The sequence below is a fragment of the Chaetodon auriga genome, chromosome 7, assembly GCF_051107435.1.
Source record: "Chaetodon auriga isolate fChaAug3 chromosome 7, fChaAug3.hap1, whole genome shotgun sequence".
Taxonomy (NCBI): domain Eukaryota; kingdom Metazoa; phylum Chordata; class Actinopteri; order Chaetodontiformes; family Chaetodontidae; genus Chaetodon; species Chaetodon auriga.
Window position 1 is genome coordinate 4,475,805 of NC_135080.1, and position 19,578 is coordinate 4,495,382.

The 19,578-nt window shown below is 42.4% G+C and overlaps 1 protein-coding gene across 5 annotated transcripts in view; it reads right to left on the reverse strand.

Moving 5' to 3' along the window:
- Positions 1 to 4,726: 4,726 nt before the first annotated feature.
- tenm4 (teneurin transmembrane protein 4) overlaps positions 4,727 to 19,578 on the reverse strand; it is a 146,164-nt gene continuing 131,312 nt past the window's right edge. For all 5 annotated transcript variants that reach the window (XM_076734713.1, XM_076734712.1, XM_076734710.1 and 2 more), the window contains 4 exons: positions 16,169 to 16,465; positions 13,768 to 15,382; positions 11,430 to 11,572; positions 4,727 to 7,715 (listed from right to left, as the gene is read on the reverse strand). In XM_076734713.1, coding sequence (XP_076590828.1) covers positions 6,957 to 7,715; positions 11,430 to 11,572; positions 13,768 to 15,382; positions 16,169 to 16,465 — 2,814 coding nt within the window. In that variant the 3' untranslated portion in view covers positions 4,727 to 6,956. The remainder of the gene's footprint in view (positions 7,716 to 11,429; positions 11,573 to 13,767; positions 15,383 to 16,168; positions 16,466 to 19,578) is intronic.

Here is a 19,578-nt window from a genome sequence, read left to right on the forward strand (position 1 = left end):
ACATTCAAAATTCCCCAAAATGCAAAGCTGCTGTTGAGTCATGCTAGTGCAAACGGATCTCGACTATTCCTTCATCAAAGGTGTGTATCTGATTGTCAAAGCAACTGCAGCCTTAAAGGCTGAAGTCATCTCACTTGAACAACTTATGAAGCTCAGTCAAATTAACAAAATAACCTACAAAGTTTATGGAAATTGGGCTGAAAGAGGGCTCCTTCCATCACTTTAACCTTTTGACCTACAGAAATCTCACTAATTCAAAGAATACACAACCTTTTCTGCTGCTTCATATATATTTAATAAGGCCTGCTGCTAAATACTTTGCAGCAGCTCAAGCCTATTAAATATAGATCTGCCTTGTTTCTCCACTGAGGACGGACCTTACCTTTATGGTTCCTCTCTGCCTCCATCTATGATTAACGCCCTCTCTCTTTCATCACACTTTCACATAATGGACAGAGGTGGCTCTGTTGATGTTTTGAAACAGCTTGTGGAGTATCATAAAGAGCGCAGGGAAAATGTTGTTTGTCTTCCCATATCTGCTATTCTTCACTGCTGCCGTGCTAAACATGGACGACGGCCCCTGACTGATCATGACCGGTGCTCATGTCATAGACAGAAATCAAAAACAACTATTTTTTCATGGACACGAAGTGCTACATGATAAGCTGTCCTAAGACATTAAGCACTAGCTAACCTTTAAGTCAACCCAAACGCTTCCAGACACTTGGTTTGAATGGGTACTGATCCTTTGCTATGGACAGATCTGACCTTAGGCATAATTAGCCTAATAAAAGCATTAGATATGCTGTCAATATGATTTGCATAATGTGCAAAGGCAGTTTCATTCCTCAATGCAAGCGGTGTCCGAGTGACTTAAAAATGCTGCAGTGACATTTCTCTGGGTCCTTTGTTCACACCTGTCAGAGGAAATGTGATGGGAGACGGCAGCTGCAGCTGCGGCTTCCGCCTCCAGTGAGTCCACCAAGACCATCAAGACCCTGCTGGAGTCTGGTTCGCGTAAACTGCACACATACACACACTCACAGTAAGTAGTTCTGAAAAAGCAAGAAAAGAATTTCACCTTGTGCTGACAGGATTAATTTCTTAGAGCGTCAATTCCAGCATAATCCATGGAGATCAGAGTGAGAATAGAAACTGAATTGTCATATTTCTCAGTAGCGCAAGCCGAGGTAACCAAGGAGAAAATAATGGAAAACACACAACTGAGATACATGAATTTATATCTCACAGAAGTTGTTTTCATGTGAAAAGGCTTCTCAAGGACCTGCAAATAAATCCTTCATAATATATATTTTTGCATTACTTGTCAAAAGGAGTTAAAAAACAAAGCAAATTGTGACCCTCTGGTCGTTTCAGTCTGCAGCTGCAGTAAGTCTCACCAGTAAGAAACTACATACTGTGAATTTGTGAGACCAGCTTTGATGCTGCTCCACATCACAGATTATTGATTATCTTGGTGATGTTTATCTCAGTAAAAATCGTTTCAACACTGAAAGCCATGTAATGAGTCACTCTCGCACTAGCACAGAGGTCAAAACTGTCAAGTTGTGTTGTTCTGCAATGGAGGAGTACAGGCTCTCTCACACGGCTCTTACATAAGTCTCATTTTTGGAAAATAATGCCTCTCGTATTACGAGCATGCAGCGTTGTACTGCTTAAGGTGCTAGTTTGGCACATTTTCCATTTTCCCTTCGCAGGCCAGTTGTGTGAGAGGAGACGCTGGCCTTTGTATGACCCACAGATATATGACACTTCGGAAACCATCACCTCAGTCTCATTTCCAAAGTTTGCACTTTTCTCAGTGCTTATGTTGCTGCTGTGTTTTGTCATCATGGTGGGCATCCAGAAGAGAGCTAAACCTTGAGGAAAATTCAACCCCACTTCTCTATGGCCAGTTGGTTTACCATTCCTTGCCCCATTAGCTTTTATGACTGGTCCACCATTTGCATAACTGGTACGGAGTGGACCTGAATGATTAAAGACAGAATCAGAGTCTGTCCTACCCATTCAGGCATATGGTGTTATCAGGCTACACAGCAGATGTGGACCATCATACCGCCCAGTTATTTTATGGCTGTTGGGAAAACTTGAACAAGTGTATCCAGGATGCTCGAAACTGCAGAACAGTCGCTCATGTAGTCTTTTTGTCAACTACAATGCAGGTGTCTGTCATGTAATTCTGGTACCTGAGAGAAATGAGAGACAACATTTGTGGCATTTTAACAGTCATTTTCAGACCACATACAGGATTCACTGACTGAACGGATGACTGGGCCTCAGCAGGAATCAACCTTTTGCTGATTTTAACAGCAAATACCTTTACCAGTGTTTATCCAACACTGGGGCTCAGAGTGTTTAAATTATCAGTGAGAGGAAACAGATGGAGTGTGAAAGCAATGTGAAGATATCGCTTCACATCAGGCTCGGCACAGGTAATGGAAAAGAGTTCATGCATGGTTTTTAGAGAAAAGTTTCACCTTCCATTGCCTGTTGTAGTTGTGAAATCAGGCTAAAAGCCAGATTCTCTGTTCTCATCTCTCATAAATATTTGGAAGGGGTTAGCCAAATCTGAATGTAATGGTAGGTGTTAAGTGAACATGAATCAAATTTGAAGTTTGGCTGCTGACACCGAAGGCACTCTGAAAGCAACTCCTGCAGACCCAGCTGTCTGGAAAAGAGAAGACAAGCACAACAGCAACACTGAAAATGAATTTTCTTTAATTTCATCTGATTCTTATGACCTGAATATCTTCTGTGTACAAACTAAAACTGGTCTGTTTCATCCTATGAATTGCATTAGGACCAAAGATCATTTGTCATTTGTAGCTATCACCATATGTTGCTTTAATCGATTAAAAATGCAATTAGAAGGAGTTTCACTACCTCACAGTACAAATGACAACAGCAAATTTGTGAGGTTTTAATAAGCTCATTCGTCAATACCAGTGATTCAGCCATTACTTTCAGCACTCTCTGGCACATGCTGTTTTCCTCATCGTCTCCTTGCATCTTCAGCCACCCGCTGATGGAGCGCAGTGCCACAGAAAGTGCATTGTTCTCAAAGCAAATTAGCTTTTTTTCGCTTTTACATTATTATACATTATCATATAGTATTTATCCATTAATAGCATGTCATTTGAATCTCATTAATTACGGTAACTTATTTATATTTTGCACACATTTAGCTTTATGAAGTATGTGAGTGGATGTCGTTGCTCCATTGTTCCAAAAATAGATCAAATACCAAAGGCAAGTACGGTACTTAATTAGATCTGATTCTCATTATCAGTTAGATATAAAATTCCCTCTTTAATCATCGGAGCGCACTGTCAGCGTCCTCTCTGCAACAGGGGCTTAGGTGAAGTTATTGTTATTATGGTTCTACTAAAAGACTACAGTCCTCCAGGCTAAAGGACATTTTGCCTCTCTGCACCAGAATTCATTCTGCACAGGCTGTCTGCTAGCAGGACTTTCTGTTCTCTGTAAAGAAATCCTCTTTAGAGGAGTCATGTAGGGCTTGAGGCTCAGGGGGACGACAGCCACAGATTTGAAATTTACTTTGCAAAAAACTTGTGTAGTCAAACTAGCTAAAGCAAACATTACGGTGTGATCATTTCCTATGATGCTTGTCCGTCACGCAGAGATATCAGCGGTTTATTCTTCACACATTAATGGAAAGTGGAGAAGAACAAACGCGAGTGCTGTCTGCTTAGGTAAAACAGGCCATCACGCTTTCTTCTGGGCACCAAGCTCAGCTCTGCCTGCGGTGAGTGTAAATGTTCCAGGCTCCCTCGCTGCCACCACATATTGGCAGCTAACTCCCAAGCCATGCCGCCTGCTAACAGGATTAGCCCCTGAGCTCCACTTGTTTCAACAAAGTTATCAAGTTTAGAAACACAGTCTCCTGGTAGCTTTTGTAACATCAAAGGACTGGTCCTCAACTTTGACAAGTTAATTAATAGTCAGGTTTTGCAAAGCATCCCTCGTGGTTTGCTTGTCTTAGGACATTTACTGCAGAGATGTTTTTATTAATAGTCTGTATTTTATGTGCTGTGCTGATGCAGCCAGGTGATGCTCACTCCATGTGAGCCTTTAATAGAATCAAGGTCTAAACAGGTGGTAATGCATGTTTAACGAAATAATGGCACATGGTGCAATATTACATTATCATATTGCATCAAATTAGCCTCATTATAAGTTTTATAAAAGGTGTTGTAGGAGAATTAATGTATGTAAAATATATTACAGATGCAGGTGAAGAGTAATACGATTCTATGATTTCTGTAATATAGATGTGTAATCAGCACAATCAAGTTGGTGGTAAAGTGATTATAAGATCTATCTGATGTCTCAGCAGTATGGCTGAGTGATGTGGCCTAAAAACAGTCAAGCTTGCCAAAGAATTGGCCATGCATTGCTGAGCCAGTGTAGTTTGTCTACTTGCTTTAGGAGCTGAAATAGCTGTTGAGCTCTCCTTGAGGGATTTTTGGCTGATCTTGTACTCAACCAGGTGCCTCTGCTTGAGGTGGTGAAATAAGTTTGTTTTATTTCCCCATTTTGTTGTTACAGTCTTCTTGCACTTCTTACATATTATTGTAGTTGGTTACTACTTCCACCCAACTGAAGTCGCCCCCCTTTTCAGATATGATATGGCACACTCTGCATCATATAGAATATATGATATATAAAGCAAAACACAAAAAAATAAACACAAAATATTCCCTTTATTTTTTTTCCTACCTTAAGACTACACAGGGTCACTGATGTAGCTCTAAGAGGTATCTACATTTGCATTTTATTTACAGCTTACTTTGATGTCTTCATATTTACATGGTCAAAGAGAAGCGCTAAAAACACAGTGTTGAGAACAAACCAGAACTAAAAATGAGTCCAAAACTTTAGAAAAAGATACAGTCTAATGACGCAACAGTTCTCAGTGCAATATTCCACAATGCAAATATCCTTCATTCATATAATGTTGAACATACATATATTTTTTTTTTTTGGAAACAAAACGTCACTGAATCAACCAACAGCAGAGGAAAAAATAACTGTGTACTGTTCGCTTTAATGTTTGTACAGATTGAGACACTCAATCATGCTCCCACCAACCCTAAACACACAAACAAGTTCATATTTTCATGGACAAATGATAAGAAAGTCTAGAGTGTGCAGTGGCTTGGCATAGTTCAAAAAGTACCAGGAGTCAAATCAATGTCACAATTCCCAAAATAGTCTCGACTCCTCTTGAGTTTTCACATAATGACATTTTCAAATGAGCAGAATTGTCCTTTGCAGTCTCCACTGAGGAGGACACGGACATATGGGAGCTAGAATGTGTCCACGTGGGTTATTTCCGAGGTTGGCGTGTATAGACAACCTTTAGTCTGTAAACGGGAACTTGTGCGCCTGCAGGTCTAATGCATTTCAGCCAGCCAGGGGACCAAGTGGAGCCCTGTTCTGGAGAATGAAAGCACTTTCGATGCTGATCTGCAGGCAGCCCTTAGGGCAAAGGCAATTTGTATCTTTCATCTCACCCACAACAACAAGCCTATCGTTCTCAGCAGCCAATATGTTAATGCAGTATGTATCTCTGATGATATTGGTTTCTTTAACCATCTTTGTAGTCTCACTTTTTTAAAAACATTTTCATCCCAAGCTTGATTGAACATGTGGTGAGGAATACTGACTTGAGCTCAGCGATAAACAAACACTGCCTTTCATATGCTATCGAGATCAGAAAAACGCAGTCTGTCTAATGAAAAGACAGTGAGAAAACAGTAATTGATTTAACTAAACCACCTTTTATAGTTAATTCCATGTGTGGAAACACCCTTAAGTATTGTTCAAGTACAACAATTAACAATAAAAGGGACAATAGTTCACATTTTTTTAAAATTCACATTTGTTATACTGTTATTTCATATAGCTATTTATAAAACAAAACTAAAATGTAATTCAAAACCATTCCTGTAAAATACCTTTTGTTGTTTAATACAGACATTAATTCCACAGTATTTTCTTACAGGGTTGGCTCTTCACTATTTTCATGATCGAGTTGTTTGACCACAGTCAAATAAAAATGAGCATAGAGAATTAAATCTGTTTTCATTTTCTTCCTCTGAAATAAAAAAAAAAAAAAAAAATCCAGTTAAAAAATAAAATACACACCAAATAAAAAAGTGACCTCATGTCCTTTGTTGGCTTTACCATACAATTTAAACTTAATTAAGCAGTTTTGCTAATTTTGTAGTTCATAAAGAAGGCCGTCAACATGCACAGTCGGGGTGCACTGAGGGCTTCCACGCTAAGACCACAGATGAGTATCGATCCTCCTATTAAAAAATTACAAGACATCACACAAATGAAGGTGCTTTGACAAGTTCAGCTGGGGTTTTGATGAAGGGCTATACCGCCAACAGAAATCTCTCTCATTATTTAGGGATGACTGGGGCTATGAGGGCTTCAAGTATAAAAAAGAAGTGATTAAAAGAGAAGGAATCTCCTTGGCTGAAGCGCAGAAAAAGGCAGAATGGAGCAAGCTTGTGAATAACAATCTGCAAGTCTGGCAGCAGAGTGAGCCAGTGAACATAATGCATTACCAATACTCCTCTTGGATTCCTTTGAACAGAATCACCAAAAGGAACGAGGAAATGGAGTCACAAAAATAATTCACAGACATCGCAAATTTTCATCCTCTAGCAGCCGCACTTGGAGGGCAAAGACTGTTAAAGAATCTTCAAAAGGAGAAGGGCACTCTTCTATTAATACAGTGCAACTGATTGCAACCATGTTTTTTCTCTTTTTTTTTACAGTATATTAAAAACCAAGTTGAGCACAAAGAAAAAAAAAAAGTGGTCATGTACACAACTGTCTTTGGCAAGAAGTCCCATGTCCTGCATCAGAGTCCGTCACTCCAGAGCCTCGTGTTCATGTCACCTTCGGCCCATTTCGCTCTGTCTCATGAAATGAATGTTGTTGACACTGTCTGCCAGCTCAGGGTACTGGTCAACTGAAACCACGTAGTATCCGTCGTAGCCCTGCACCTTCCCTGAGCCCAGGAGCTGCTGCTTCTCTCCTTCAGTCCAGGTTCGCGAGCCCTCCTCTCCGTCCCTCAGTCTCTGGCGCTCCCGGGCCCAAGCCTGGGCGACGGCTCTCTGCCGGGCCAGCTCCAACACACGAGCCTTCTCCTCGTCCACACTGCTGCCGTAACGCGTATTCAGACACAGCGCGCCATATTGTAGCTGGATGTCAGTGATGCGCCTAGTCCTGCCATTGAGAACAGTGTTGACCTGGGACACGGTCACATTGACGCCGGTCTCTAGCGTGCGCCGGCCCACCGTCATGCCGATGAGGGCCAGGTCTCCCTCCACTGAGCCCAGTTTGACAAAGTAGTGGGTGTCCATTCCAGCGATGGTGAAGTGGAGGTTTTCAAGGTAGAACGCGTCATTCAGAACTGCAGCCATGCGGCGCCCATCCTCGTTAGCTAAGCTGATGATGTCAGTGCTGATGCGACCGTCTCGGATAGCAAATTTTACCCCCTTGCCGAAGATGGAGCCAACAGAGGCAAAGATTTTCTCGTCTTCCGTCTGAGGACATCCGGCAGTTTTGGCTCTGTAGATCTGCCCAAAACGTTCCAGTTTCACAAAGGCTTTCAGCTGCCTCTGAACTTCACACTGAACGCCCAGCAAAGACTGAAAAACAAAGACAGTAATGTCTAGTCACATAGACCCTGAAGCATTTAAACAGACAGTAACATATATTTTCTGCATTCTCTCTGAGCAAGAATTGAATTGGATATACACAATATCACTCTCTTGCTTGTTTGAAAACCTTCTAGATATTTAGCAAAAATTCTGGTTGCCTCACAGCTTGGCTCGTCACCTTTATCCTCCTCTGCATGGGGAGTAAGCAGCACTGTCTGCTTTCTCCCATTTTCAGACTGAGATCATCATTAACACTTCAAACACTCCAAATTCAATGCTAAGACTGCAGAGTATCAGCTATTCTTTTTTATGTTAACGCATATGACTGAATGAAGCACTAAAAAATGATCTGGGTCTAACATACTCTGTAAAACCAGCATGAAAAACTAAACAAAAACTGACACAGATTCCCTTTAAGAACTGGTTTTTCAAAGTTTTACAGAACATTATTTCCTGGAAGTCTGCTGCTAAGGTCTGACATTAGAAAACCAATGGTGTCATCAAATCAATTTCCACAATAAACTGAAAAATGTCAAAATAAAAGCTTACAGATGGTATAGAAATTACCCCATTGATCAAAGATTCCTATTTGATTCAGCATTTTGTATTGCATTATGTATTTAAACAATGACGCAATTTCTTAAAATCCATTATCTTTGAAGCTGTGAATATATCACAGAGTCAAGGTGGGAGCAGAGGTGTCTGTCAGCACATGCAAATCTCTCTGATCATTTGTGACAGGCATGATATTTTGAAAAACGGTGAAATTATGGTCTTCTGACAGCCATGCTGTGCCAAATATGAAGCAGGAATCAGCTGGTATCGAGTGTATATATATTATTCCTTAAGGGATCAAAGCTTTGTATAGACACCACACTCCCTTCAGCTAAAATTAATACTTTGTCCTAATACTACTTGACAAGAGATGCTCCTCAGGAAGAAAGAAAGATGTTGAAGTGAGGAGAGTGATATGAAATGGAAGCTGGCCAACTTATAGTGAGACAGTTGCCTGAACGCATTTGAGCAGCAACAAAAAGACTCTCAAAAAGTGTGCCTTTTGCTATCGCCCAAGATAAGAGTCTGTGAGCGTCCTGAGGAGTTTTACTCAGCCAGTCACAGCCCAAGTTCTCCTGACAGTTTCTAATTTGCTCTCTCTGTGCTGCCGATAGAGGCTGGGGGGTTGGTCGGGGCTGAGGAGTGTGGAGCAGGCTGAAATGACCGGCATATCTGCCTGCTCTTTGACATGACACCGCATCAGATCCCGCATGAAGCGGAAACATATGAGGGGGAGGGGGCAGCCGTGGCTGTTCGGCGCCTCGGGAGAGGTGGCCTGGGGGGACACTTCACACCATGCCACTCCATGTTTGTTTACCGTGCCAACAGTGTGACCCGGTCAGCTGTCCCAGGGGCGGTTGAGGGGAAAGGGGGCAATGTCCTCCACTTCACTGAAACAGCCTCCCAGGACACTCCCAGAGAGACATCATTCACATAGCATGGGGTGCAATCAGCCTCCAGCACAACCCAGAATGAGAGATCAAGCCTTGTGCTGCACAAACCTCATCTGTCTGGCCCCTCACGGCATTTTTCAATCTGTGTGCGGATTCAGCAGCATGGGAAAATAGGGGCTTAAATGAAAAGAGATAGAAAGGCAGGCGTACGTTTCTCCTGTATAAAGCAAAATAAAATGCCAAGTGCACAAGACATACCACATGTAGTTTTAAAGCTATATTTATGCTTCAAAGAATCCTACATTTAATTAGGCTCGTCTGGCCATCTGCAGCGAGATCAACATGGCTTTTACCAGTTCAGAGCAGCATTTTTGAAGCAGGAATTCATGATTTGAGTGTCATTGCCTGGTCTCCTACACAGGATAAAGACTAATTATCTCAATCTTTCCTCACATATCATTTACAGTACACACTCCAGAGAGGTGTGCTGAAGGAAGAGCTCCCTCACAAAAATGAGTCAAACCTTCAAATCTAGGCTAACTTTTCTATTTAAAGCCTCAGTTACAGGATTTCTAGAGATATTACAGAGTATCATGGGGATTCTTGAATATATAAAATCTGGGCATGTAGATGAAAAATTAGCTTTTAGTGACATTATTAAACAAATGGACCTACTTCTATTTGGTGCTTCTGAGTGAAGCAAACATAAACAAGCTGAATATAATGGCTTTATGGAAGTCCTTCAATCAAGAGTGCTTCCAACAAACCGGTGGTAAAAAATGTAAGTGACCTGATATCTTGCTGTGGTGGGAGCACCTTCTCTAAAATTACGGTTCAGGACTTTTACTGTTTAATCATACCGAGCGAATTCTTCACCAGTTAAACTTGACAAAAGTCATTTTAGACTTGAACGTGTTGATTAAATTCTGAGGTCTGAGGTGACGACAGATTTAGTCGGAACTGCAATTGTACGTCATCTGATTTATTCTTTTTAATCTACTACACTATTCCATCGTATATAAAGCTGGGATATTTGAAATGGAAATTACTGGGGTGGCATTAGATTCAATTAGATATTCCCTCCTTTGTAGATTGGTACCTTGGGTGAGTTCAGAAATTCTCAGTAGAGTATCAGGCACAAGCAGCATGCATGAGTCAGTCCCAGGGGGCTCTGACAAGTAGCCCTCCCAAAGCGGTCTACGCCTGATGAGGACGTAACTGGGATTCCTGCTATTATGGCTTTACACTTTGTATACGACCTGTAAAATAACAGTGTTTTAGAAAGGTTCAGTGTTTGAAACAGTGTCAAGTGGTTCATTTCCTGTGTAATTGCCTAAGGAGTGCTGGAATGCCTTGAGTAAGACTGAAACTCCTTTCATGACTTAAATGCATGTAAACCACATTGGAGCGCTCACTATTTTTGTCAACAAACACTTGAACTGAATAACAGTAATGCAGGTTATACTGACAGTAAAATTGGATATATTTACAGTATATTTAATATCACAATTATTGGGGATATGAAATGTAAAACATTAGCTAAGTGTCTGTTTGGACTTTTTAATTGCTGCTTTCAATGCTTTAAATTCTTAAGTATATAACATGAAACTCAAACAACCATCACTGCTTTCTCTCTTTATTATGCCCATTTGGTATGCATGCCTAAATTGGTTGGCTGGTCAGATCAGAGCTTAAAGATTTAGATAACCCTGAGTTGTATCAAGGCTTGCAAATGTTTTATAACAACAAATACCCACTGTGTTAAGGTAGCAGCCAGAGTGTCACTCAACATGAGTCCGGCCTCCTGATGGGTGGCATTCACTAGTCTAGCTGTAACCAAACCCCCAGAAAACAGTGGCCTCTTCAATAATTCAGGTGAGTTGGAGGCATCTTAAAAGGGCTGATAAACGCGGGAATCAGAGCATGTCTACTACTTCTCAGACCTTGGGTAAAGGTGTAAGACTGAGATGAAATCAATGGCCAGTGGTGGAGGGAATGGAGAGTGAATTTCCCTAATGGCAGGACAATTACAAGAGCTGTTTAGCCTGACCCCATTCCCCAAGATGAAGACTAGGGGCAGGGACCCGGCTCACAGGGCTGTGTTTTGGTCTGATAGCTGGCAGCTCCTGTGGGAGTCTGGCTACAAAGAGCATGTCTATTTGCTAATGATGTTGGAGAGAGGAGGGGAGAAGAGGTAAAAGAAGGCGATGTGTAACAAGGTGAAAGGTGGGATAGGTGAAAGTGACTGGTTTACCTTAGTGCTATCCCACTCCTGTGTCTTGATCTGGGTGCGGACTAACTCGTAGGATGGCTCCATGGATTCTGTGCTTGGTTTGCGATAGCCGGGGATGACGTTGTACAGCTGGAAGCCAAAGGTCACCAACCAGCTGTTCACATCTGCAGAGGAGGGACCAAAACATTGAAACACGTACTGATATTTTAATAGACACAATCATTTCTGGCTCCAGATAAACCATAAGAAGCACTGTGAATTGATTTGTTCAATTTTAACAGTTGACATTCTGCGGTCAAGTGGCTGTCTCCTTGAAATACTCCTCACTCGGTCTGAGCACTTGATTTGTTTGCGAGAGTGGACAAGCTATAATAAACACTTGAGATGGTGCCAATGATTCATGTCCACTCCTGCAGGTGCGACACTAATGACACACAGCTGGGTCCCAGAAATGCCAAGTGACATCTCAGAGTGTCTGCAGTGCTGATAATTATATACTGTAATTTCATGTCATTTCAAAGCAGCCAAGACTTCAACACGAGATATTTTCTAGACTCAGCGGGTTCTTCTGCAATATATATGTTTTTTTCCTAATGAGATGCTGAAAAAGGAGAAAGTGACGTGTCTGGGATTCAAATCCATGCAATCATGATAATGTGGTTCTTCTAATAGCAGCCACCAGCGCTGTGGTTATAGGTGTTGCTGCCATCCCCTGCGATAAGTTGTCATTAATTCAGAATATCACAGAGAAAGCTACAGACATGACTGGAAGCAAAGGCTGTTTAATCTGAGCCATTTGTTTCTTGCCCCTTTCAATGTGTTTGTTATGGACAGCGGAATCATTGCTGTGACACTTGGGGGGCAAGTTTGTCACAGATTGGCACTGCCACATTGTGGCACCTGACAAAGCTTTTTAAAATGAGAATTTGTTTGAGGACAATGAAAGGACCCTGATAATTTAGTGAAAGGAATGGAAATGTCAGCGCCATCAATCACAATTGAGGCAGACCCACTACAGTATATCTAACAGTCTGCTTAGCATTCAAATGCCAGTCAGCCCCTAATGGTGGATTGTGAAGCTGAACGCCTTTCTGTTTGGCAGCCGGCTAAATGGCTTTGTTGAACACAAAGAAATAGAAGCCTAGACTGCACCTGAACAAAAAGTGACCATTTTTCCACTCCATGTTGTCTATAGGTAAATGTTGTACAATTGATTATCTGATAGGCGGCATAAGCATTATCAAGAAAATATACTGCAGCATGAACATAGAGAATTAAATCTCTCATTTGTGAATGAGATCTGGCTGAAGCCGACCGGTATAACCACAGAGTATTCACCAAGTATCCTTAACAATGTTGTTTTCCTTCCAGCCAAAGAGGTTGATACAACCGGCCCTGGCTAAGGTTTCTATGGATCCATTGTGCTCTCCTTCTCCACTGGGGTGCTTTCACTGCCATTTACCTCCCCTCCCCACCACAAAGCAACACAAAACGATGTGATATTTCTGGGAAGGGACCTGAGTGTTCAACAACAGAGGGGGCTTTGCAGTACGGCATTGTTCCCTTTGAGCACTTTCAAAACGATAGCCACTGGGCACACGCACAAGCACATACGTACGTGTGTACACACACAGGCACACATGCGCACGCACATGCACACACATACACGTACGTGCGTGCGTGCACGCACGCATGCACACACACTCACACACCAGAGCAGAAAAACAACCTCTGTGTCCCAGTGAGGAAGCTCTTAAAAGCCTCTCTAGCACACTGCTTTTCAATTTAATTTTGGCAGGGTCTGTTCTTCCATTTAGGGTTGTTGTTTAGAATAAAAACACACAGAGGAACCTGAAATTGAGTATTGTTTGCTGAACTGCAAACAACAGCAGTTTCACAGGGTTAAAATATGGGGCCCTCCCCCCCTCCACACATGTACTTTTAGCAGCATAAATCAGTTATATGCATCATTGATTGCTTGAGCTGGACTCACTTAACATCTGCCAACTGGTATTTATATACAGTTACTTACCTGTAAACAGTTGAAATAATTGTTTTGATTATTTTGCATATGCTTCCTACTTACTTTGGATAAAGCTCTTAGAGGAATACTTCAAAGAAAATCTTGCTTTTGAATATGAAATATGGACTGCCTAAAGGCTTGAAATGTCGCCTTGACAAGTTTGCAGCTTTCCACTTTGCAGAGGATGGCAGCGATGGTTTGAGAGGCTTTTACAAATGTTGAATCTCTGTAACACAATTTTTTTTCCTTTTCTTTTGCAAAGGAGGGATGGGGGGGGGGTTCTTTCATCAAATCCTTTCATCTATGTAAAACATAGGGCCTGTTAAATGAACTTACCGGTCATGTAGCACTTTATCTCCTCATTGTTGCTGAGAGGATTGTTATTCTTGAACATGTACAAGTTGAATGGCAGAATGTGATTGCTGTTGAGACGTTTCCAGATCTCATGGTCAGGTGTCGTCCAGCGGCCAGCAAGGACGTCATAGTCCCGTCTGCCCATGTGGACCAGTCTACTGAGGGGTTCGTACAGGCCTCCCTGGTAGCCGATTATGAGCTGGAAGCTGGGGTTCGTGTCAAGGTAAACCTCTCCGAACGCTGTATGAAGGACCTGCTTTATCATGAGGCCTGAGCCACTGAACACAGCCAAAGGGGTGCCTATGTTATCACAGGCCACATAAAATTCATCCCCGCTGCTTAGCTCCATGGCAAACAGGTGTCCCTGCAGGTCATAGTACAGTGAAGTGATCTCGGAGCTGGAGTGATTGTACATATGGGTGACTCGAGTGGGGCTGGATAAGTCCGCATAGAAGAACTGCAGGTGGTGGCCCATGCTGTTTCTGCTGGACACCCTCCTGCCCAGGCCATCGTAGCGGTATTTGATGCTCCAACCGCTCACTTTGTTGTACACCTTAACCAGCAGGCCTGCTGAGTTGTACTCAAAGTAGTCGTTTCCTCGCTGCTTGAGGAAACCGTCCTCATCCATCCTGTACTGAACATCTCCCAAGCGAGTAATGCGGTCTCTGATATCATAGCGCAGTGGGGTGAGGCGTGCGCTGTTTCCAGGGCTGAGAAGGTGCAAGTTGCCATTTAGGTCATAACTGTACCTCCACAGAGGCTTGTCATTGATGGAGACCACCTGGAGTTGACCATCAGCATCATACTCGTATGTGTAGCGTGTGGTGTTGGCATAAGGCCCAACCTTTAGCTCCTTGGCCACCACTCGTCCCATGTTGTCATACTGCACCATCATCCAGTACATGAGCGAGCGAAAGATCTCGTACTGGACCTCCTTCACCCGGCCATAAGCATCAAAGTGTTTGGTGTGGGTCATCACTGCTGTGGTGATAATTTGATTTATGTCATAATAGATTACTCCAAATTTGCCAAACTGCTCTGTTTTGCCAGACACATCGTCATAGCGATACAAGTCGATCGGCAGCGGCGTTTCGTTGATGACAGCCTGCATGCTAGTGACTCGGAAACTGTTGTCGTAGACATAGTCAAATCTGGCATTGACCATGCCCTCTTCACTGAATCTGAAAATCTGTCTGTCAATCAGTGGGCCAATCTGACGGTAGCGGATGGTGCAGGTGAAGCCCTCACTCTGCAGGTTGACTGTCTTCAGCATGCCTGCCACCTCGTCATAGGAGAAACCGATGCGTGTGGTGTCATAGAGAATCTCCAGCAGCTTGGCAAGCTTGCCGTATTTGTAGATGACCCTGCGGCCTGTGCCCAGGTAGGTGGTCTGGAGCAACTGGCCGTCCTCACTGTAGTCCTGGAGCACTGAAGCATTGCCTTCAGGGGGCCGGTAGGTGTTTCTGTAGTAGCCAATGGAGCGGGAGGTCTCTAGGGTCTGGCGTGCCACGTTGGGCATAGTCACAGAGGACAGTCGGTCGTTTTTGTCAAATTCAAAGATATACTGCCTCTGGCTGTAGAGCAGCAGTACCATGGACTGTAAAGAGAATAGGAAACAGTACTATTATTGAGTATTATTGAGCAGTATTATTGTCAGCAGATAAAATACCTTAAATAAAAAAGAAATAAAATATAATGCATGCAAGTCTGATGTTTATAGCGGAGTTATTGATATTCCTGTGACATAAATATTTCCTTGAGAGATGATTTCACAAACAGGCTGCTTCTAATTTCTTAGTTGTGGGATCTTTTGATCCAAACAGTATCAGGAAGCTGAATTTTTCACAACTCTGCAAATCGAAAATTTCCATTCACACCCTTCTTGCACCAATAAATGATGTCTTTAAGTCAGTTCTAAGGTTGTAACAACAGGCTGCCAGCATCTCAGCTCTTACAGGTGGCGGAAAAACGGACGACAGACTGTTAACAAGGTGACTGCCTGCCTTTTTCATATTACATGGGGAATCACAGCATCTTACTTTCTCCTCAACAATCTTGCCTTCAATTAATGAGTAGAAAGTGACAATTCACTCTTCTCATCAGAGCTATTTCGGGTTGAGCTTTGCTGTCACGCTATGGTAACAAAGTATAACGTCTGCGGTGCACCAGACAGGTTTTAATTACATTTCAGCTGATATCTGTGCCAGAGCCTGATAATGCAGCACAAACGCTGCTGCAGGATTACAAGTTAACTTATAGCTTCAGTCTAAAATCTCCTGTCGAGGTTCATACACAAACACACCTCCACAATTTATCTGTGTCTTACATTCCATTTAATCATCATTAATCACAACAATTTAATCACAACACCAACAATTCGTACCTTCTCAAGGTAAGTGTAGCTCCAGGATTTACCATCAGCAAATATCTGAGAGGTGATTCGGCCATTTTGGTCATACTCCATGCGTACAGACATGGTACCTCTTTGGATCCCTGCCACATGTCCTCCAGAGGAATACGTGACATTGACTCCATTCAGACGACTGCTTGGTGCCCACAGAGTGGGCCGCCCGGCATGGTCATAGTGGATCCGTAACGTAAACTTCCTGTGGTCATCGTAGACCTTTTCGGTCCTGGTGATTCGATCAAAGTCCAATGACAGCAAGTTCCTGTTATGAACCTACAGGAGACGAAGCAGGGAGTTAGAAGCGTTTAATTTGACCACAGCAAATCCACTGAGTGGGAATAAACATGTTCGGAAATCTGAAATGATGGAGAGGAATTGGTGCACTGCTCTTCTGAGGTGGAACCTTATGAGGAGAGCTTTAATCACAAAGTGATTATTTTATATTCTTCTTTTCACAGCTTTTAATTACAACAGAGGAGCTGTATCTCAGGACTGCAGGAGCTATTGAAGTGATGAAATTATAAGAATTACCATATTTCTTTGTTTGTGCAAAAATTCAGCAGAGTCTTAGTGGGAGTATGCCTATTCATGCAAAAAACATTAGAGCCACATTGATCATTAAATTCATTTTTACTGCTTACCGAAAGAATTACCAGGCGAAGATGACTCTCATTTTATTTAGTCATTTCCATAAATTGGAAAAGAGGAGAATAAAAATCAATTCTTCTCCTGTGTGACTCAGAACATTGTTCAAATGACACTTCACATTTTTTGCCTCCTTTGAATGCATGAGGCTGCAGAAAATGACCCTTGGCTTCACTGTGATTGGAGTAGAAAGACATTGCTCTGAAGAGTGTAACCCTCACGGCCATGTTCGGGTCAGCAATGAGTCGAACCTGCTACCCGGCTATACTTAAGTTCAGATGGACCAACAGCCCTAACATTACGTTTCTCAGTCAGCAGTCCGTGCAGGCTGAAGTTGCAGACGAAAAAGAAATCAAATCAAAGAAAATGGCCTGAGGTTGCAGGTCAGAGCGCATCTCCATATAAACCACTACTTTAAGCACCATCTGGAAGATTTGGGAGAATGTGGTCATGGAGGTCTCTGGCATTAATTAAAACTACCTCCCAATTCTGTATGATTTAACATTTTTTTAAATTATTAATGTACATAGTTTATCTTCAGATGTGGTACCGTTAAACTTGAAATTCTTTGCAAGGCTTAAAACGTCACGGCTCAGAAGGCTGTTTCTGGCTACTTTCCAGACATGTGCCACAGAGCAGGTTGCAGGGGGCTTGCTGAGAAGCCTCACTTTTCCAATCTCACATTGAGAAAAGCATGCTTAGGTCTCTCATCTGTGAAGGGACAATTACACCAGAGGCAATTAATGTCACTGATATCTAATTGAGAGGATTACTTTAAACTAAAAGCAACAGATTCATGAGGCGCAAAATTCCATGAAGGTTGGAGCAACACAAGTAATTTGAGCCCCCACAATGATGGGAGGGGTCCTCAAAGGGATATAGGATTAAGAACAGGGGGGGGGTCCACATTAATTGTCTTGTCTTGACTTTCACTTATGTCATAACACAGAGAACACGGACAAAAGTGAAACTAGAGCAGCATTTAGATAATGATTTGTTAAACCATCTTGATTCTTAAAGATAAGTGACTATCAAAGACTGAGACCCCTCGTGCTCCGGCATCTCCTGAACACTGGATGCAGTGTTTCAGGCTCTTTCATAGGCCGCAAAGGCCCACCGTCTGTCCAAAAAGATTGTATTGAGATTGCTTCCAACACAAAATAAGTTATAAGAGAGGGAGTTCCTCATGGAAGGATCTGGTTCGCCAAAGACTCAGCAGGGTGGAAAAAACCTCTCACAGCAGAGATCCCAAGATCCCATGAGATTGGAAAACCACTCAAGAGGAATTATTTTAAATTGGACACTGCCTCTAAAAGGAAATTCTCAAAGACAGTAGATGTGTAGCCACAGAAGAGAGACTATTACAGTACATTAGACCCACAATGTTGTATTTTAAACTGTCCTCAACATAAAACAGTACAGCAACATCTGATCTTTCAATCAGTATCAATGACTTTTGTGTCAAATGACAATTTCGATCTGTCATTTCGCAAGTGAAAATGCCTTTCATCAGTTAATTCAACCATTGCTCTATTATTATTCTCACATTGCAATCAAAGAAAACAAATTCTATCTTTCTATTCGTTTCCCGCCTCGTATCTCTTTTGAACAAAGGGCCTGACATTATAAGGCACTGTGATGATACTAAATGCAGAAATACAGAGATAGCGGCGTTGTCACTGTTTTCATTTCAACACTGAAGTGGTTGAAGGCTCATGCTATGGTGGAGTGGCAGCCAGAAGGGTTTCCTCATTACTGTGTATTTACACACTACTCAATCTAAGAGGAGGCTTTGGAAAGAAACAGAATTACTGTGCTTCGACAAAATAAATCATGAACGGTGTGCGTGGCAGGGAGAGGCGAGCCCAAGCGGCACGTCACTGTGGATGGGGTAAACCCATCAGTGACCCGTTCAGCTTTGGGACATGAGAGGCACAGTACAATAAACACGTGCACGTGTCTTACGAACTTATGCCCGAAAAACAGCCAGAGAAACAAACTGGAACGCAGACAGCAACAACCCAAACACTGTTGTTTTTCTCTGTCATCTTTGCATTTGCAGCACAAGGAAGATTTGAAGTCAGAGGCACACAGTTTCCTCTCTTGCTTCGTTTCTCATGCATCCCTCTGTTATGTATTCGAGCCCCCCGACACACACACGCACACTGCCACACACTCATCCAGCCACCCACGTAATATCACTTGACATGCCACTCAAGGTCGCTCAATGATTCCAGCTCTGTTCATCCCCTCTGTTCTTGCCATTAGGCTGCTCCCATTTCCTATCTCACCCCTGGGGCCATTGTCTGTAACATACATTAGAAGCTTTCACTTCGAGAGGGATGACAGGGCCATTAAATGAACAGCCAATGACAGACAAAGTGGCACCTCCCCATTAGCTGTGTCGCCTCCCAGAGAATGTGGAAGACAACTTCACTAAAGTTGTTATTTGCTTTACAAAGCCAAGAAACGCATTACGAGCCAATCAATCAGGATACGTTTTTTACATGTGCTCCCTGTATTAACTGTTATTTCCAGAGGGTCGTTCTAGATGCTCAATGGTTAAACATTGGGTGTTTATCTCATTATGGAAAAGGATCTGTTGATATTCTGTGTGTACCTGTGTCATCTTGCAGGGTTACCTTGCTGAGGCCATTTACCAAGTCACTTCATTTTTTGCAACAAGTATTTTATAGACTTTTCTTATCAGAATATTATAACGAATAATATATTGAAGGTAA